This window comes from Salvelinus fontinalis, chromosome 38 (genome assembly GCF_029448725.1).
Source record: "Salvelinus fontinalis isolate EN_2023a chromosome 38, ASM2944872v1, whole genome shotgun sequence".
NCBI lineage: Eukaryota > Metazoa > Chordata > Actinopteri > Salmoniformes > Salmonidae > Salvelinus > Salvelinus fontinalis.
The window spans coordinates 12,062,717-12,084,134 of NC_074702.1; the positions used below are offsets into that span (position 1 = coordinate 12,062,717).

At 42.2% G+C, this 21,418-nt stretch overlaps 1 protein-coding gene across 9 annotated transcripts; it reads right to left on the reverse strand.

Moving 5' to 3' along the window:
* Positions 1-4,694: 4,694 nt before the first annotated feature.
* On the reverse strand, positions 4,695-20,551 carry LOC129838012 (zinc finger protein 90-like). 9 transcript variants are annotated; one of them, XM_055904650.1, is made up of 8 exons: positions 19,895-20,426; positions 16,850-19,393; positions 14,407-14,581; positions 8,216-13,903; positions 7,731-7,901; positions 6,942-7,517; positions 6,408-6,677; positions 4,695-6,146 (listed from the first exon to the last, which is right to left on the reverse strand). In XM_055904650.1, the coding sequence occupies exons 5-8, from the start codon at positions 7,888-7,890 to the stop codon at positions 5,884-5,886; spliced, it is 1,269 nt and encodes a 422-aa protein (XP_055760625.1). In that variant the 5' UTR covers positions 7,891-7,901; positions 8,216-13,903; positions 14,407-14,581; positions 16,850-19,393; positions 19,895-20,426; the 3' UTR covers positions 4,695-5,883. The 9 variants fall into 9 exon arrangements, with proteins under 9 accessions (XP_055760625.1, XP_055760623.1, XP_055760624.1 ...); XM_055904648.1 differs by having other exon boundaries at positions 6,942-7,547; positions 19,895-20,415; XM_055904649.1 differs by having other exon boundaries at positions 6,942-7,547; positions 7,731-7,891; positions 19,895-20,414.
* Positions 20,552-21,418: the final 867 nt, after the last annotated feature.

Sequence of the window (21,418 nt, forward strand, 5' to 3'; positions counted from 1 at the left end):
AGCTCTGGACAGCCGAGTGCTGAAGTGCGTAGCGTGTAAAAATTGTGTCTCCTTGGTTGCAACTAGGGCTGTGGCGGTCATGACATTTTGTCAGACGGTGATTCTCAAGCAAATATCTGCTGGTCTCACAGTAATTGACTGTTAATGAACATAAATACATTGAGCATCTCCTGGCGTCCACACATGGCCTACAAGCCACTGATGCAGACTTTTGGAACATCTACATTTTAAAAGGTATAATAAATCCATGTAATATAGCCTACACCATCATAATAAATCCATTATTTATTTTAGACAGTTCTAAAGAAACATGATATGAAGAAAATGTAGTCCATTTCAGAACAACAGAATAGCATTTTTCTTCTTATGTTAGGCCCTGATCTGGCTTTAACATATGGCTGTGGGCTACACTAGTTCATTTAGCAGACAAGATTTGCTTAGAATTCCGTAGCATTATTTTATAGTATGAAGAATACAATTGGACATAGCTGAATAAAATATATTTTCTCCAAACAATTTGAGGGAGTGCGCACATTTTTGTGTTGAGCGGTAAACAAAGAAACAGGTACTCCTATATGCTTCATTTAGAGTTATGTAACTTCACTTGGTTTGTGCTTTGATTTTTAATACATTCTTGGCTGAATGATGCAACTACTGATGATTTGAAAAAAAGTCACATGAAAGCCATGAGCTCTGCTTTGTTTTTTTGCTTAGGTTGTACACACTTCACCGGTCTGATTCACAATTTGAAGAGCCTTGAATTCACCGGCTGCATCCCCTTTCTATGGCCGTAATGCCCCCTAAACAAATCCATGCTTTTTGCGGCCAGTGACCGTTGTGCCCTTGGGCTGAATACAATAATTACAATTCCCTTCTCCCGGCTGCGTGCCGAAGCACCTCTCACTCACATGGCTCACAGTCACGTGATTGGGTCTTTCTCACAGGCTACAAGTGAAGACATACAACTGCACACATCCTTATCCAATTCCGAGGCGCATATTGAAGATATTGGAAGAACTGTCTACATTTACTTTGTCAGCCAATAAGTTCACAAATTAATACAACCACTAGCATAAAAAAAACTGTTTCAAGCAATGAGCCTGACGAAACAGATTAGAACATTTAGCTTAAAAAGGTTGATAAATTGTTAGGCTATTCTTCACATTATAAGCCCAGCAATGAGCAAACGGCAATAAGCACAAATGTTCCATTAGCAGGAAAACACCATTCCCAAAAGTGACCACAAATGAAAATATGCATTTAATGCTTTTATTATGAAGGTGCATTTTTTATGGTGAGAATTACCTTCCCCAAACTTGAAACTCACACGCTGAATATGTATGCCAGTTAGGCTCTACACCTGTAGTAAAGCGGATTAATGTGCTTCATTTTAAGAAGTTACTTGGCCACTTTAGTTGTGATACAAACCTTATCAAAGCATATAGGCCAGGCTACATGAGGTGTGCAACTATGATTTGAAAATGTTGCCAAAAAAAAGAAAAAAGCAAGCGCTGTTTGCGTTAAACTGGGCATAATTCACAAGCGATAATATATCACTCACAAATGATAGGCTGATATTGTCACCAATCACACTATTCTTGATTTAATCTTGTCTTTACATACAGTGCCTTTGGAAAGTATTCAGACCCCTTGACTTTTTCAACATTTTGTTACGTTACAGCCTTATTGCCAGGTCGCAATTGTAAATGAGAACGTGTTCTCAATTTGCCTACCTGGTTAAATAAAGGTTAAATAAAATAAATAAATACAATTCTAAAAATGATTAAATGGCTTTTTTCCTCATCCACACAATACTCCATAATGACAAAGCAAAAACAAGTTTTCAGAAATGTTTGCTAATTTATAAAAAAACACACTGAAATATGACATTTACATAAGTATTCAGACCCTTTATCCGTACTTTGTTGAAGCACCTTTGGCAGCGATTACAGCATTCTTGGTTATGACGCTACAAGCTTGGCACACCTGTATTTAGGGAGTTTCTCCCACTCTTCTCTGCAGATCCTCTTAAGCTCTGTCAGGGTGGATGGGTAGGGTTGCTGCACAGCTATTTTCAGGTCTCTCCAAAGATGTTCGATCGGGTTCAAGTCTGGGCCACTCAAGGACATTGAGACTTGTCCCGAAGCCACTCCTGCGTTGTTTTGGCTGAGTGCTTAGGGTCGTTGTCCTGTTGGAAGGTGAACCGTCGCCCCAGTCTGAGGTTCTGAGCGCTCTGGGGCAGGTTTTCATCAAGGATCTGTACATTGCTCTGTTCATCTTTGCCTCGATCCTGATTAGTCTCCCAACCCCTGCCACTGAAAAACATCCCGACAGCATGATGCTGCCACCACCATGCTTCACCGTAGGGATGTGCCAGGTTTCCTCCAGAAGTGACACTTGGCATTCAGACCAAATAGTTCAATCTTGGTTTCATCAGACCAGAGAATCGTGTTTCTGAAAGTCTGAGTCTTTAGGTGCCTTTTGGCTAACTCAAAGTGGGCTGTCATGTGCCTTTTACTGAGGAATGGCTTCCGTCTGGCCCCTCTACCATAAAGGCCTGATTGGTTGAGTGCTGCAGAGATGGCTGTCCTTCTGGAAGATTCTCCCATCTCCACAGAGGAACTCTGGAGTTCTGTCAGATTGACCATCGGGTTCTTGGTCACCTCCCTGACCAAGGCCCTTCTCCCTCGATTGCTGTTTGGCCGGGTGGCCAGCTTTAGGAAGTCTTGGTGGTTCCAAACATCTTCCATTTAAGAATGATGGAGGCCACTGTGTTCTTGGGGACCTTCAATGCTGCAGACATTTTTTGGTACCCTTCCTCCTGTCTGTGCCTCGACACAATCCAGTCTCAGAGCTCTACAGACAATTCTTTCGACCTCATGGCTTGGTTTTTGCTCTGTCATGCACTGTCAACTGTGGGACATTATATAGACAGGTGTGTGCCTTCAAAGTCATGTCCAATCATTTGAATTTACCACAGGTGGACTCCAAACAAGTTGTAGAAACATCTCAAGGACGATCAATGGAAACAGGATGCACTCAATTTCGAATCTCATAGAAAAGGGTCTGAATACTTATGTAAATAAGGTATTTCTGTTTTTATTACATTTGCAAAAATTCAAAAAACTTGTTTTCGCTTTATGGGGTATCGTGTGTAGATTGCTGAGGATCATTTAAAAAAAAATCTATTTTAGAATAAGGCTGTAACGTTACACCATGTGGAAAAAGTCAAGGGGTCTGAATAATTTCTCGAGGGTACTGTATACTGTACTGTACTGTAAATAACATATGTGTGAAATTTGTTTTGATATATAATGGACGATTATCATGCAGCTGTCTCGAAACAGGGGCAGCGGGAAAAAAACATGTCATCTATGCACTTAAATAGTGAATGGAGGACGCTTTTCTCATGGTTCATTTTCATTCCAGCCAGATAGGCTATACTCCTGTTTCAAAGAGAAGCAATGTGCTTAATATTAGGAAAGTTGATAAATATAGTAGGCCTAGCCTATAGAAAGCTGATGGGATCCGCCTCTTTTTAATAGAGGCCATCACTCTGTTTTCTCAATTGAATAGCCTATAGAAATGTTGCACAACATGAGCTCATGGGCTCTCATTAAGTGTTTGATTATATTTTTGATCACATTTGCATTGATGTCAGAGTGATAGAGAGACAATAGAGTGCCAGGCAGTTAGCAAGTTTGGTATGCTACTAATAACCATCAGCAGCATCAGAGCTTGGAGAAGCCTAATTTCCATGACTAAATGGTCACGTGGAATTTGACTGCCCTCATGACATGTGTGCCGGTAATACTGTCACCGTATCAGAACTAATTGCAACCCTCTACCGAGTTCCAAACTGCTTCTGGAAGCAACGTCAGCACAATAACTGTTGGTTGAGAGCCTCATGAAATGGATTTCCATGGCCGAGCAGCCGTACACAAGCCTACCATGCGCAATGTCAAGCGGCGGCTGGAGAGGTGTAAAGCTCGCCACCATTGGATTTGAGGAGTGGAAACACATTCTCTGGAGTGATAAATCCCGCTTCACCATCTGGCAGTCCGATCTATGAATCTGGGTTTAGCGGATGCCAGGAGAATGCTACCTGCCCCAATGCATAGTGCCAACTGTAAAGTTTGGTGGAGGAGGAATAATGTTTTTCCATGGTTTGGGCTAGACCCCTTAGTTAAAGTGAAGGGAAATCTTAACGCTACAGCATACAATGACATTCTAGACGATTCGGTGCTTCCAACTTTGTGGCAACAGTTTTGGAGAAGGCCCTTTCCTGTTTCAGCATGACAATGCCACCGTGTACAAAGCGAGGTTCATACAGAAATGGTATGTTGAAATCGGTGTGGAAGAACTTGACTGGTCTGCATAAAGCATTGAACTCAACCCCATCAAACACTTTTGGGATGAATTGGAACGCCGACTGCGCCTAATCGCCCAACATCAGTGCCCGACCTCACTAATGCACGTGGCTGAATGGAAGCAAATACACACAGGAATGTTCCAACATCTAATGGAAAGCCTTCCCAGAAGAGTAGAGGCTGTTATAGCAGCAAAGAGGGGACCAATTAATGCCCATGGTTTTGGAATGAGATGTTTGATGAGCAGTTGTACACATACTTTTGTTCATGTAGTTTACATGTCGTAGTACAAACATTATTGCTATCAAAATGATCAAAAGCTGGTTTGGTCTGTTTCTATCTTTATTCATGGCACAGATGAATTACTATTTTTTTTTTTATGTGAATCTCTAATAAATATGGTCATGCTTTTATTTTGAAAACTACTCCATTTTGACACTCGTGTTTTTCAAGTTGTTAGGGCCGGGACGATACCAGTATCGTGGCAAGGAAACAAAACACAAAGTGGATTTAACTTCTTTGGGGAAACAGCCTTGAAGTTGGAAACAAACATCATTATGTTTTTATCCAGAATCACATGTATTTATTTTCAAAGCTATAGCTTGAAAAGAAAAGGACCAGAGTCTGGTCTGCTTCGCGTTTTCATTTTTGGCATGGAAAACATATTGCGATACTGGTATCGTCACAGCCCTAGAAGAGATATTAATTCAAAATTAATTTTGTGAGGATTCTGTTGGTGTTGGAGAAAGTTGACATAAGGGTTGACACTAAGACCTACAATGAAATTATAGTATAAATCTCATAAGTGACACGTAATTTCTTCGTTAAACAACTGCACATTTGTGGCCTGCTGGAGGTCATTTTGCAGGGCTCTGGCAGTGCACCTCCTTGCACTAAGGCGGAGGTACCGGTCCTGCTGCTGGGTTGTTGCCCTCTTACGGCCTCCTCCACGTCTCCTGATGTACTGGCCTGTCTCCTGGTAGCGCCTGCATGCTCTGGACACTACGCTGACAGACACAGCAAACCTTTTTGCCACAGTTCGCATTGATGTGCCATCCTGGATGAACTGCACTACCTGAGCCACTTGTGTGGGTTGTAGACTCCGTCTCATGCTACCACTAGAGTGAAAGCACTGCCAGCATTCAAAAGTGACCAAAACATCAGCCAGGAAGCATATGAACTGAGAAGTGGTCTGTGGTCACCACCTGCAGAATCACTCCTGTTTTGGCGGGTGTCTTGTTAATTGCCTATAATTTCCACCTTTTGTCTATTCCATTTGCACAACAGCATGTGAAATGTATTGTCAATCAGTGTTGCTTCCTAAGGGGACAGTTTGATTTCACAGAAGTGTGATTGACTTGGAGTTACATTGTGTTGTTTAAGTGTTCCCTTTATTTTTTTGAGCAGTGTAGTTAGTCAAGGCACTCCTGGAAAACAATCCTATATATATATCACTCCAACTTGCCTCTTGTCCTCTTCATCTTGGTATCTATGCTCCCAGAACCATCCTCTCTCAGCTGGCGTGTGCCTCGGTGCAGTGTTTGGTCAGGGTGCTTTCCTGTATGAATCTCTCTCCACAGGAGGAGCAGCGATAGGGTCGTAGTTGACCCCTGGCAGGTCTGGAAGCCAGGTAGGCATTCCCTGGCGAAGTAGGTGTCGACAGGGATGGGGGGTGCTTGGCCGTCATGTGACGTTCCCAGGTTCGAGGGTCATTGAAGATGATATGACAGTGCTCACAGCTCGTTGGACCAGCTCTGTTTTTTTCATTGTCCATACCTGAAATACCAAGCCGACACGATGAAAGATCTGTTGATGTGTCCTTGAGCAAGACAGTTAACCCTTATTTGCTCCAGGGGCGCTGTACTACTATGGCTGACCATATAAAAAAAACATTTCACTGCACCTATTCGGTGTGACAATAGAACCATTGTAATTTTTAAAATAAATCACAAAAAAATGTATAATTATAAAACGTGAAAACTGAAAGAAATAATAAGTACATAGACTGTATTAAAAACATTCAAAAATTCTATATACCCTCAGCCTCTCCTCCGTCTGTGCTTTCTTGGACAGAGTCTTCTGGTCCAGTGGTGGGCAGACCCCACTTGCTGTGGGTGCGTTGGTGAGCTGATAGCAGGCGGGAGGAGGGGAACGTACGGACGCAGACACAGCAGGCAAACACTGTGCGACCTCTGAGATGTCTCTCATACTCTACTGGGTGCTTGAAGCGTAAATGCCTCTCTTCTGTCTCTGCATCCTGAAAGGTCATGAAACACTGGTGGCACTGAGGAGACTGGGGAGGCTGGGCTAGGGAAAGAGAAAGCTAATTAGACACGGTTAGGAGAACCAGTGGATACACAAGTGATGTGGTGATTTGCTGCAAAGAGGAAAGATTGTCAAATACAGGTAAATACTGAGTCATTGAAAAGAGAAAATAACAAGATACATACCATATCTAGATCAGAATAATCGGTTTTAAGACACCAGTTCACAGAGTTCCAAGTACCTTGCAAATGAGAGGTGAATCCATAGCCTAAACAAGAGGAAATACTAATAAAGACCCAGTCTTACCTGAAACTCTGGTTGAATCATTAGAGATTACTGCAGTGCTTCCCTCCTCTTCCTCTCTCACTGCCCTGTCCTCCTCATCTTTCCAATTCCTCTCCTCTCTGTGCTGTCTCTCCCGGTGTTTTCTGAGTGCTGTCAAGTTGCAGAAGCTCTGGCTGCAGTCATGGCACTGCTGTCGTTCAGCCACAGTCCCGCGGCGACGGGAGTGTGAGCGCTTGTGGGAGGCCAGCTTGCGCAGGCTCTTGAGTGTCCGTCCACAGACCCCACAGACGTACTGGGACTGGCCCATGTGGCTGCGCTTGTGCATGATGAAGGCTGTGGGGCGGAGGAAGCGGTCGCCACACACTGGGCACCGGAACTCCAGTTTGACCTTGTGGCCGTGGGCGACCCCGTCCTCCCCCGCGATGCCAGTACAACAGTGTCCCGTTAGCTGCCAGGAGGAACTGAAGCAGCGCTGACACAGTCTGCAGCACCAACTGGAGTCTGACCCAGAAACATCATCAGTCTCAACAGCAGACCAGCACCTCTCTTCGGTCTTTCCCTTCCCATTTTTCTCTTCCTCTGCTTCTTCCAGGGTGTCTGTTTCCTCAGGGAGTTGGTCGCCTGGAGCTGGAGTTGAAACGCGACCGTGATTTAGTGGGATAGCAGGAGCGAAGAAAGTAAATGTGTTGAGAATCAAGGTTGAAAATAAGAGACTAATATATTGTATCGTGCTGTAAAATTATCAATACTAGAATTCTGTTTCTGTGCAAGTGTTGGCTTGCAGGCTCCTAAACACTTATTTGGACCCACCTGTAGTGCCTTGTTCTAGGCCCTCTTCTTGCTCCTGTTTGATGAGCGTGTCAGATGACAGTGGACCATTGGACATCTGCTCCATATGGTCTTCCTCTTGTTTAACGATGACCATCAGCATGTCACCATCCAATGTCCCTCCTTTACCACATGTCTCCATCCTATTGTATTCTTTGAGATTAGTAGGCACATCAATAGGGTATGATCAAAAAGAAATGGCTTGAACATGTGGTCCTTATTGCTAAGGCTTATTATAAACAGTCTGTCAGCTGTAGAACCATACTCTGGTCACCGATCAGACTACTTTCCCAAATATGGTTAAATAAAACATTTGTGTAATTTCTTCAGTTTATAGCCTACGCAGTAAAGATAACATATTTAGGTCAAAACAGAACACCTCCTGTTTAGTTACCGAGTAATTTGTACAAGATATCATGGACAGAACATGGCTGTGACCGTCAATGACCTCAAATTCCGTCGCCTACCTTGGCTGCTCCTCAAGATTCAATGGATCCTCTGTCCCTTGCGGTTTAGTGCACGGGTGTAAAATACTTCAAAGATACCGGTGAACTACATCTCTTGTTTGCAGTAGAATAAACATATTTGCATTATAACTAAATTATATGCATGTTCTCCATGTTTGATGTCAACCGGTGCGCATCCGATGATGAGATTGAGAATATTATTTTTTTTTTGCCCAATGCTTTGACCGTGGCGTGACTTACTGCCGCCCATTTGGATCACGCCCCATTCTGTCGTCTGCAACCGTAACAAACTATTAGCGGCGATTCACAATTATAATAAAGCTTTATCACAATTTCACACTATACATAAGGGCGCAAAAAAAATTCAATCACTGAAAAGTAATTACATTTAATAACAATTTAAATTAGTCTCACATATGTCTGAAAATTAAAATGTAGTCGATAACACAATCTGAAGTTAAAGTCTTCAAAAATGTTGAATCTTACATTGACTCCCCATCACCTGGGGAAAGTTAGTTTGTTCTCCACAGTGAGCAAACGACAATACCATTCAATACTTCCATGAGAGCAGTTTCTTCAAAAGGGCATTCTACAACAAAATAATTTGAACCAGTAAGTGAATCCCACATGACATGTGTCCTGTTGGCCTACATATTTACATTTAAGTCATTTAGCAGACGCTCTTATCCAGAGCGACTTACAAATTGGAAAGTTCATACATATTCATCCTGGTCCCCCCGTGGGAATTGAACCCACAACCCTGGCGTTGCAAGCGCCATGCTCTACCAACTGAGCCACACGGGACCACATATGTACTTGTGCAACTGAGCCACACGGGACCACATATGTACTTGTGCGAGGCTATGTCTGTAATTAAATAAGCACAACATTAGAAAGGTGGCTTTTATTCTTATCTGACACAATAACTGAGTGAAACTAGAAAGTAAAATATACAGTATGTAAACAGCTGTCAGTTCATCAGCAACAGAACAGGAACTGCTTTTCTAAACAAAATAACTTTCTGTAAACATGAGGGAATGTAGGCCTATTAGGTAAAACGACTAGAGTATTGGCAGTGAAAATATTTTTCTTGCATAAGTTACAAATCAACACTTAACCATAGAATAAATGACTAGCTTGCAAAACATGAGGTTTCAAATTTTCTTTTAAATAAATGGACAGAATAAAAATGTATGTTAATCACTTGTATTGGTAGGCTAAATTACAACATTATTTTTTATCAGTTGAGAATCAGAGTCTAACAGTAAGAGGTTAACAATGACAAAAAGAGGTATGACAATGTTCAATGATCAAGCATTGGAATTTACACTCAAACTTCCATTGAAAAATAGATTGCAGGCCATGATCTGTCCTCGTCTCAAAACCTGCTACAGCTACAAATGTATAAAAGCACTGACCATCTTTTCAGATTAAGTGACACCCGCCAAAGAAAAAGAAAATACTGTCAACTTAAAATTGATCATAGTGTAAGTAATTCAAATAACAACCAAAAGTAATCAGCTTCCGTAATGACCATCAAGCAACCAGAGTAACAATCTCCATTCAACAGAATATTCACTCAATCACATCAATAAAACAACCCCTTATGTGTTAAAAATGCTGCTTTTGTTAGTTGACCTATAAGTCATTTCTAAACTGATAAACCTCTGAGAAAGAGATGGGGTGGATAACGTACCTTTGTGATAGAAAAAGGTCCCTCATTTTCACTTATTACACCTCTCCCCTGGCATGCTGCAAATAATGCTCATAGAGTTGTGAGACAGCAGGAAACTGAACACCACACTCCGCACAATCCAAACCCCCCATTGTCGCCTTGTCCTCCTTGGATCTAGCAGCACGTTTAGTCGCATTCCCATAAATTCTACTCCGCTTCCTGTTTACATTCCCATCATTTCTGTCAGGGTTTGGAATGGTCTCTACCTGTGAGTACAGTGGCGATAGAGGGCTTGTGAGCAGCTGGGTGGAGTCATATGACTGGAGGCCTGGTTGGAAACCTGGGTGTTGCATTGGGGGAGGCACAGGTATAAGGGGTGACAGTGAATGTAGTAGGTCTGAATGGTTGGAAAAGTAATGAAGGAGATGTGAACCTCGTGGGTGGTTTGCTTGAAGAGGCGGAGAAGGGTAGTAGGTATGGTGGAGTTCCTGATGGGAGTGTGTTACGCCACTGTTCATGCGAGGGTCAAAACCATTCATGTTGGAAGGTACATCATGTTCATGTGTCGAGGGAGAGTAATCATAGCAGTCGTCCTGTATCCACATACTGTGGTCACCTGGTGAGGAATGGCAAAGCTGATGATTGAAAAGCAAATCTAGTGTCCTGAAGCTGGTGTTACACTCCTCACATTGATAAGGCAGGCACTGCTGCTGGTCAAGTCCTTGGAGGGTTTTGTTTGGTCTCTCATCGATCCACTGGTACTCCGGGTGTTCTCGCAGGATGTGCTGCTTGTAGGGCCCAACGAAGCGGAAACCTTGGCGACACTTTGGACATGAGAACCGTCCTAGTTTCTGTCTGTGGATTCGCTGGTGAAGCCAAAGCTTTTTCCAGCTTTCAAGGGTCTTTCCACAGCAGTCACAGGTGTAGCTCTGACTGTGGGCATGAGTTAGCATGTGGGCTCGGAGTCTCCCTGTGTGTCTGAAAAGTCTTCCACAACATGGGCATAAGTACTTCCTCGGGTCAGAGTTACGATCTAGACTGTTCAACTTTGATACAAGTGGGGTGAGATTGTTTGTGGGTATAATGCATGTTTGGAAGGGGCGCAGAGTTGTAGCAATGGCTTTATTGGGATGTGTTTGTGAAGACAGACGACCACTTTGTTTTTGCTGTGAGGTAGGTTCACAGTTCAGCAACGAGACAGAGGAAGCTGAACTCTGTCCAAGGTTCTGAAACTGTTGACTATCAGCAGCTGCAGGAAATACTAATTGGGTGACTGGTGAATTACTCTTGACTCTCGGTTGCTGCGATCTTTGCTGATTAGGGGCTCTAGGTTTCCAAATCCTAAATTCAGATTTGGATGTCATCTTCTCCCCCCTAACTTTGGTGCAATATTGGTGGTGCTCTTCAAATTCTGACATCACACTAAACAGCTGGTCACAGAATAAACAGCGAAAGAGCTTCACACCAGCATGGGTTTTCAGGTGGGTTTTGTACTGACGCCTCTGAACAAATCTCTCTTCACAGATGTGGCATGTAAAAGATATGAAAGGCTTCTTCCGGCTCCCTCTGTCATTACTCTCCCTCAGACCCTTGCAGGGATGTTTTTTTGCAGACGACAACTGAGTGAAACTCTTTCCACACCATGTGCAGTTGTAAGGCTTAATGGACCAGTGTGTCACCTCATGAATACGAATTGATGAGCGATTACTAAAGGCTTTCCCACATACTTTACAGATATATGGTTTTTCCCCAGTGTGCATACGTATATGAACCTGCAGACCAGACCAAAAGGGAAATACTTTCCCACAAATGTGGCATTTGAGTATTCCCCCCTTTCCCCTTTTTCTCCTTTCTTTCAGAGAAACAAGGGGTGTATGAGTGGCCTCATTTCTGTTATCCTTCGTTTTACTCCCAGACTCAGAGTCCTGGTTCGGGTTCTGCGAGTGCCACTTGCAATGAGCAAGCAATTCCTCTGAATTACTGAACTTAATTTTGCAATAAGGACACTTCAGAGGCTGACAGCGCTTGTTATGTTTCTTGATATGACTTTTTAGGTTAGATAGCTGGGCAAAGTCTTGGTCACAATCAATGCACTTATAGGGCCTTTCGCCTGTATGAGTGCGTAGATGGACGGTATATACAGAAACAAAATCAAAATGGCGTCCGCAGTACTCACACGTTTTCCCTGTGCCTTTTGGTCTCCCTTTTGGTCGACCCCTAGCCTTCGAACAACTGCTTGTTGGGTTATATTCAGTTTTATTGCCTACACCATCTCTCTCTTTCTTGATTTTCTTACTTGTGAATTCTTCACCTTGTATGACATCTGATTTCGAAAAGGACTCATGCGACATAGTTTCTAATATGTTTACATCAGTGATGATAGGATTTTGGTGACTCTCAGGCAAATCTTTAAATCCTTCATCTGTTGACTTACTTCCATTTGAAAAGCTGTCATTTGTGTTGCCCTCATACTCCCAAGCTAACTCGCCACAGTCCATCTCCTTTCCAACATCACCATTGCCTTCATCGGCCTGCTTTGACATGGTGTCTGGATCTCCCCGTGAGGTCACACTTTGGAGTCTACCTCTAGCATCAATGCACCTTTTCCTCTTTCCTTTTTTGTATTTAGTTTTTCCAAAAACGAACCGGGATCGCTTTCTGGGAGCAGTGCTAGCAGTTTCTCTGCGTTTGTCGACTTTGAGCGCCCTTTTGAACTCAGTGCCATCACAACTAGTATTACAGGGCTCAACCTTCACACTGGTGTCAGTGTGGCATTGAAAAGACATGAGACAATTTGACTGTGCCAGGGAATTAAAATCCCCCAGCTCTATTTCAATATCCTCACACTTCACATTAGAGATCATGTCAGCAGTCCCACTTGACCTCCCACCTCTCTGAGAATCAACGCGACTAAGTGACACAGACACATGCCTTGCTATATAATCTAGTGAATGCTCAGTCTCAATCTTCTGATGTTGTGGTGGAATATCCTGAGAATTCAAAGATGTAATAGAACATGATTTCCTCTGTGATTTTCTCTGTGCTAATGCAAACTGCCTCACGAGTGTTGTTTTCTTTGGTGGTCGTCCTACTCTGTGTTTAGGCTCAGCAGGAGCTTCCTCAGGCTGAGGACCAATGTTTCCTCTCTTTTCCTCTTCAAATAGCATCTCATCAGGTTCCTTTTTAATTACATTTTTTTCTTCTGTTAAATGGGATTGTTGCACTGAAATAGTGTTCATGGTTCTTTCTGGTCGTTTCTTGGTCGACCCCTTTGGTCGTCCCCTTTTCCTTTTTGGTTCCAAGGGTGAGATAGCCACAGGGCTGGATTCAGCTGGTTGATGGTCTTGGGGGGACGAGTCAAGAACAGACACCGCTGTATTGCTTGGTTCACAGTTTAGAGGTAATGCTTTTGTTTCAATAGCTCTGAGAGACGTGTCATCCCTGTTTTCTACATAGTTTGTAGTAAAAGAAATAGCATTCGCTCTGTCAGACATTGTTTCACTCCAATCCTTTGATTCTGCAGTGATCAGATGAGAAGAACTCTCCTCTGTTTGTTGCACAGTATGCAGCATCTTTGCCATCTTGTGAGGGCGACCACGTTTCCTAACAACGTCTACCGCTGCTGGCCTTGTTACACCCACCAGCTCTTTTGTGATACAGTTCAATGTTTGCTCACTCCCAGTAAGTGATAAATGCACTTCAGGATTGGCACTTTCACATTGAGTTCTAGCATGACCAGTGGCAGGTGAATTAACATGCATTTTCTCCATCTTTGTCTGGGTCTTTGTGAGCTTTCTTCTGTGATTAATGTCACCAGAGCTTACCTTTCCGGAATCAGGATGGACAACCGAAACAGGGGTACCTGGTAGTGACCGTGTGTCAGAGGGTTCAGCTACCACTTTGTTCTGTTGGCTTCTACTTTCTCTCTGTAGTTGGGGTCTTTGTAAGGGCTCCTTCATAGGTGGCATGTTATGGCAGTTGTCTACCTCCTTGCTGATCTTCTCTTCAGATAGCTGTAAAAAATATATATTTTTAAAAAGGGTATAACACGTCAATACTTTTCTTTTGCACCGGTCTTAGTTTTCATAATCAATTATAGAAACAGTCAAACGCAGCACATGTCGCACAAATATATGGGTATATTGTATCAGATACACAGTTCAGGACATGAAAATACACTGAAGGGGGACACATTAGAACAGTAGCGTCTCCATTACCAGTATCAGCAGTTACCGGTTTCTCGTTAGTCAGGGCAGGCAAGGGTTTAGGAGGGTTGCTATGGGAAGCAGATAAGGCTGACTGTTTCCTCATCATTGACTCCTCTATTGAAGGAAATTTGACTTCCCATGTCAGTCAATCTCTTGCTCTGTGTTTTCAAACCAAACATAGGGAAGAGGTGAATTCTCATTAAATCTAGATTCAGGATGGAGTTTTTCTAGCCTCTGGGATACAAGTAACAAGATGCTACTATTTCCAACATACATTAGTGACTTTCTTATGCTATTTTAATACTTACTGTCTTTATTTTTAGGCAGGCTCTCTGGCGGGACTGATGAGGAAAATATAAATGTTCAACGTAGATCCTCCTATAACAGCCCAGGCAAGAACGATCATCCAGCTTTTGTTCAAACCACGCGTCTCCTCTTCCACCACAAACTAGCCAGGTAACCCCCACTACTGTGCCCAGGTACCTAACCAGAAGAAACAGAGGTTTGAGGCATGTGATTCTACGTCATACCATTGAAAACGGTCCTGGTCTAGCAAACTAACGGTCATGTTAAGTTGTATTTTGAGTTTACTTCCCCTTTGCACATAGAAATGTTAGTCTTTCTAGGGCCCCTAACAACACAATCCCCCCACGCCGTGGGGCTTCTGGCAAGAATAGCCAAGAACACCGCTTCCAAGAGATTGGGACAAGACAGGGATGGGGCTGTGCCACTGACTTGAAATCATTTTTTATATATTTTTTAATAATAATTTAACAACCATACCACTGGTCCCACCACATTTTGCATCTGTATTTTCGCACCAGATTTAGCAGCCTGTGCAACATTTTATCGCCATGCTGTCATTCAAATTGTCTCACCAAACAACAGCTTACATGCATCTCACATACTCACACACTGATGTAGTGTTGTTCTGTTGGGTTTGAATGTTCCAACTTGTGTCTTCCATGTCTTGAATCAAATTGATAGGTTGTAGGCACCACAACCTATAGAGGCTGTCTGACATCCAGTGATCTAATCGAAGTGAAAAGAACTAGCTACGGGAATTCCCAAATCAAATCTATTCCTCGTCACTGTAGGGAGCTAGCTACAGTGCCATCAGAAAGTATTTATACCCCTCGACTTTCACATTTAGTTCTATTAGAGCCAGAATTCAAAATAGAAAAATTCTCACCCTTCTATACACAATACCCCACAATGACAAAGCGAAAACATGTTTATTGAAAATTAAATACTGAAATATCTCATTTACATAATTATTCACACGCCTGAGCCAATACATATTAGAATCACCTTTGGAAGCGATTACAACTGAGTCTTTCTCGGTAAGTCTCTGAGACATCTGACAAACTCATTCAATGGAGGGCCAAGATTCTGCAGGTTTTCACTCTTCCTTGTTGAATTAAGTTCACAGATTAATAAGGAGCTCCCCTCACCTGATTGTCTAGGTCTTCATTGAAAGTAAAAAAAACAGCAGGCACTAGGACCTCCATGGGAATGAGCTTGACTCACCTGCTCGAAGAACTTCGCACAGCTGGATTGTACAATATTTACACGTTCTTAAAAAAAATATTCAAACTCTGACATCTGACAAGATGATTGTTGATCATTGTTAGACAGTCAATTTAAAGTCTTGCCATAGATTTTGAAGCCGATTTAAGTCAAAACTGTAACTATGCCACTCAGGAACATTCAATGTTATCTTGATAAGCAACTCCAGTGTAGATTTGGCCTTATGTTTTAGGTTATTGTCCTACTGAAAGATTAATTTGTCTCCCAGTGTCTGTTGGAAAGCAGACTGAACCACGATTTCCTCTAGGATTTTGCCTGTGCTTAACTCTATTCTGTTTATTTTTATTAACAAACAAAAAAAACTCTAGTCCTTGCCGGTGACACACATAACATGATGCAGTTACCGCCAGGTTTGAAAATATGAAGAGTGGTACTCAGTGATGTATTGGATTTGCCCCAAACATAACACTTTGTAGTCGGGACATAAAGTAAATTTCTTTGCCATATTTTTTTGCAGTTAAACTTTAGTGCCTTATTGCAAACAGGATGCAGGTTTGGAATATATTCTGTTCACTGTCATTTATGTTAATATTGTGGAGTAACTTACAATGTTGTTCCACCCTCAGTTTTCTCCAATCACAGCCATTATACTCTAACTGTTTTAATGTCACCATTGGCCTCATGTTGAAATCTCTGAGCAGTTTCCTTCCTCTCCGGCAACTGAGTAATGAAGGACTCCTGTCTCTTTGTAGTGACTGGGTGTATTGATACACCATCCAGTGTAATTAATAACTTCACAATTTTTACCCATCTACCAATAGATGAGTTAGTCATTCAAAAAAATGTTAAACATTATTTTACAGAGTGAGTCCATGCAACTTATTTAGGCTTTCCATAACGGGGTTGACTACCTGACGCAAGACATTTCAGGTTTTCATTTTTTAAATTTCTAATAATTCCACTTTGACATTATGGGGTATTGTGTAGGTACGTGACAAAATCTCAATTTAAAACATTTTAAATGTAGGCTATAACACAACAAAATGTGGAAAGTCAGGGGTGTGAATACTTTCTGAAGGCACTGTATCAACTAACGTTAGCTATAGCGAAATTCTGCAGGTATGCCGACATGTTGGAAAACATGCTCTTAATCCAGTTAGCTAGCTAAAGAAACATGCACGCCATAGCTAGATCTGTTTCATGTAAAACTCAGTTACTCACCCCAAAATGTTAGTGCAAACTTGTCCTCGAACCACCAGATAGCTGTCGACATGATGAAAGCTAGCTAGCTAATGTCAACATACCGTTTTGTAGTCCAAACCCGACAAATATCAATATTTATAAATAATGCATTGCACATAACATGTACGTTTTCGCCAACGTTCAGATACAGTGGTGTGTGCCATAATTTTAAATGTTAGCTTATTTTATTCGTGATTCAATTGTTTTTTTCTCCTCACTCAACATCCGGTAGGCCGGAAATGGTGTCGCGATGCCTGCCTACCTCATCAAAAACGGACAACCGGCAAAAAAAAAAAAAAAGTTAACCCAAAAACGTTGTGCAGTGATAATAAAATTTTCACGATGGAAAAAATATTCTACGACGACTAACCTATATTTTTGTATGCTATGTGCATTCACAAGTGACAAACTATGTCAGAGAGCTATCCCAAGCAATCAGTGAATTCTTTATCTGCATATCCATCATGCTCTCTTGGCAGAGGCTTTAACAGACCCTGACTTGTAAAACAACTAACCAAAATCTAAAACGGTCTCTTACCTTAAACCTACCTCTAACTGTAACCTAATTTAAGTAATTCTGAAGAAAAATAAATGTTTTGCAGGTCAGGAGTGTCCGTATAGCCGTTTCCAGCTATCACTTATGGCTGCTGCTATTGCTTTGGTCCCTGAAATACGGAAAACACAGATTATTACACCATAGTTGCTACAAAAGAAAGGGAGAGAGCAGAAACAAAACAATATTTTATTCCAAGACCACAGAAATGGCTAGAAAGAACCAACATGTTCTTGTGATATGGCCAATGCTGCTTTAACCACATTTTCAGTAAAGCTACTGTAAAAAAACTCATTTTCAAAAGACAAACTATCATACAATGTTTGTGGTTATCTGAACCATACAGACTGATTTGATACTGCATATGTAACATTTTCAATGTCATTTGACAAACACACAAGTGAAAAAGAGTAAAAATAAAATCTAGACTACTGACAGATTAGTTGGATATTGAGTACTTAGATAAGAGTTAAGCCAGTACCTTACAAAAAGGGACCATACACATAACCCAGAGAAGATGTTTATGTTCGAGGGTTCACATTGGGAATGCTTTTTGCACTGTTCATGTCTGTAGTACTGGGAGGGAAGAGGTTAATTGTTGGTATAACAGCTGACTTGGTTTGGTGAAGGAGCTTTTATGCCATATTCACGTGCTAGTCGGAAGTAGGAAACACGGAAATTTTCGACTTACTAACTGGTTTTCATACACGTTGTGTTCAACCAGTTAGCAAGTCGGAAATTTCTGAGTTTCCCAGTTCCGACTAGCACGAAAACGCATCCTCAATCACAAAACAATCATCATCCGAAACCTCAGTTTTTACAGAAACGGCAGACAACCCGGTGCCCCTATCCGGGCCTACTGCTTTGTGGTCGTATACAGTTACATTCGTTGAAGTTTGAATGTTGAACGCCAGCTCCTTGTCACCATTGCTTTGAGGCAAGGAGTATGGGCTGGTCCCGTCCTTCCCTTTTCTGTGACCATTGAGCTGTTTGCCAGACGTCAGACACACTTCCTGTGCAAAAAAAGATGCCGCCATTGTGCAACGGTGCCTCTCAAGCAGCTTGACAGTTTGGAAGGGCTCCTGACACACTCTACACTTTAAGTATTTTGTTCCAGAATTCCCTGGAATGGGATGCTGTGAGACCATATGCATCCCTAGCTGCAGCTCCCCACTGAACGAGTCAGGACATTGCTGACGCTGGACAACCTTCTTAGCATACCCCGCGGGCTGTTTCCTGTTACTCAGCACTGTGGCAGTGGTGAATCTGGTTTCAGGAGTTGCCCGATATGATCCACACTGGTGGTGGCCAGGCTGTGGTGACTTGTTGTTACTGAGCAGGAGAACCCCGCACCGCAGGCAGCCATGGACTTTATTTCTTGCATGAGTGTTGTGATGCCTTACGAGTAAGTCTTTTGCTGCAAAGCCCAGTTCACAGTAGGCACACCTGTAGGGCTTTGTCCTTCCAAACTTGCGCAGGGTCTCCACCAACACCACTGGCTGGAATTGGTGCCAGAGGTCCGTTGTTGGGGCACTTGGACCAGGTGGAGGCTTTGTGGCTCGTGGAATAGGGGCCGATAGCATCGGAGTCGGTCCAGGCACAGCCCAGCTTCCCTGCCCCGCCGTCAATACCAGCCTCGAAAGCTGCTCCTTGTACTCACTCTCCCTCTGATATTGTTCCTTTTCTATGGTGCTATAATTAATTACAGTGTGGCCTGGTTCATGTAACCCACTGTGGTCCATCATATCAACATACATGGAGAACTCTGTTCCACAGGAGCAGATGTAACCAGCCGCAGGACAAAAGTGATCATGAAATGACGTTTGGTCTGGAAAGATCCTTTCACAACTAAAGCAAAAAGGGGGTCCACCATCACCAAGCTCCCTTTCCCCTTTCATATAGTTCCGCTTTTGCATCTTGACCTGTCCTCGATGTGATGATTCATGTAGAATAGGGTCTCTCTGGAGTGTCTGAGGTAACAGAAAGGATATTATTTTAAAAAGCCTGTTCAACAGTACTGATTAGAAATTATATATCCACAGGGAAGTATTGCATAAAAAGCAGGGCACATAATTCAGCAACACAACATTAGGTATATGTAGGGCGTGCTAGCCTTTAGACTTAAATAGCTAACTTGTTAAGTAGTTGTGTGATATCGATAATTTCACTATGTAGCTAGCTAACACCTTGGCCGTAAATCACTATTTAACGTCGTCACCCCAAGCCCGGCGCTGGCCCAAATTTGGGGGTCTTTGTTTCTTGGACCAGCGGGGTGTTCAAAAGCTTAAACCCAATTTGCAAACTAAAGCTTAATAGTACATCGACATAAGTAATTATATTTGACATATATACCTAACTATATTGATAGCTAGCTAACCAGCCTAGGAAATGTTTGTTAGTATAGCTAGCTAGCTACCATTAGCTATCCATTCCCAAAACATAGCTAGCCTAGCTAACGTTAGCAACATTACCTTACACCGGCGAGTCACTGCTGTCCACGTTCATATTACTGCCATCGCTCATCTACAATTCTGACATTTGTAACTTAGCTATAATATTGCTACGTAGCTTTATTCAAATTTCATAACCTTATAGGCTGAATTTTGGAACGCATCCGCGGCAGCGAGGTGGAAAATACAACTTACTTCGTTTCGTTGGCGGGTAAACTTCCAAATGCAATGTAACGCTGCCGCCTGTCGGTTTGGAGTATGCAAGTTGATTAGTTGAGTCAAAGACAAAGAGGCGAAGCGAGAGGGTTTACTCCGCCCAAAATCTTTCCACAGAACCTTCATTATTAAACAAGAGATTCGTTTTTGTATGGGGTCAATGCGTGTCGAATTTAGTCAAGATAAAAATGAATAGCTGTTTTGATACGTGAGGTTTATTTGATCTTATAGAAGTTCCGTAATGCTTAGGTTGTAAAAAGCGTACTGATATAAGCGTGACGCACAGGACATCCCAGCAACTACGGAGTTATCCCTAGTGTAATTTGAGACTGTCTATGTATATTTATGAAGCAAGCGTAGCATCTTCATTGAATATAGGCGGTTGACAGCAACACACCTAGTTGAATATTCAAAATTATATTAAAATGGCGAGTTCTATCCACCAATCCAAAGAATACGCGGGAGCTTGACAGGCCGCTGTTCCACTGTGGACAAAGAATCTCATTGTCAGGGCGGAGACAAGCATCGTGTCATTATATCCAGTATCTCTGGTTGAGTCTGGTAATGAATGAAGGGAAGAGGGGAGCTAGCCTAGTACAAACCTAGTTTACATTCTGTTTCGCAACAAAGAATGTAAATTCGCGAGATCAGGATGGTTTGTACGACGCTAGGAAGGCGGCAAATATGGGAAAAATGCTCAATTATCAACATTTATTATCACACATGTATTCCTAAAAACTACTCCCCCCTCTGAGACATTTACATTTCACCAAATAGTACAACCCTTTTAAATACGATTCCGTAGCCTTTACCTCCTACTTAATTGGTGGGATAGACAAAAAACATTAGCCCCTAGCGTCGATTGACGCACCGTTGCATAATCTAAATTACATTTAAAAAATCCCCATCAAGTCATTGTAAACACGTTTTTTTGTTGTTGCATTGGATGCATCTCAATCCACCGCATCCCCCAGTGTCATATTTCCGCATCTGAGACAACCCATAAACAGGTCTTCTCACAAAAACTGTAGTCTGAACGGTTTGACCTAAAAAAACTATTATGATCACTCTTTGGAAAGGGGATACTCTCACAAACACCACAAGTGTCGAGACTCGTCTGAAGTAGGTAAGGTCGACGTGCAGTTTGTTTGGTTGCGTTCTAACCGTTTGGGCAACAAACTAAAAGGACCCCACATGAAAAGCATTTTTTGCTTAAGTTTTCATGTACGAAATACATTTAACATTCAATAGGTTTCCATTGCATTCTTAACTTGTGTGGCATATTTTGTTTTGTCGACATTTGGACATTTTACCAAGACATTAGCTGTT

Bases quoted from the DNA above. Each gene is read 5' to 3' on its own strand.
- LOC129838012 (XM_055904645.1), bottom strand. From the start codon at position 13,858: ATGCCACCTATGAAGGAGCCCTTACAAAGACCCCAACTACAGAGAGAA.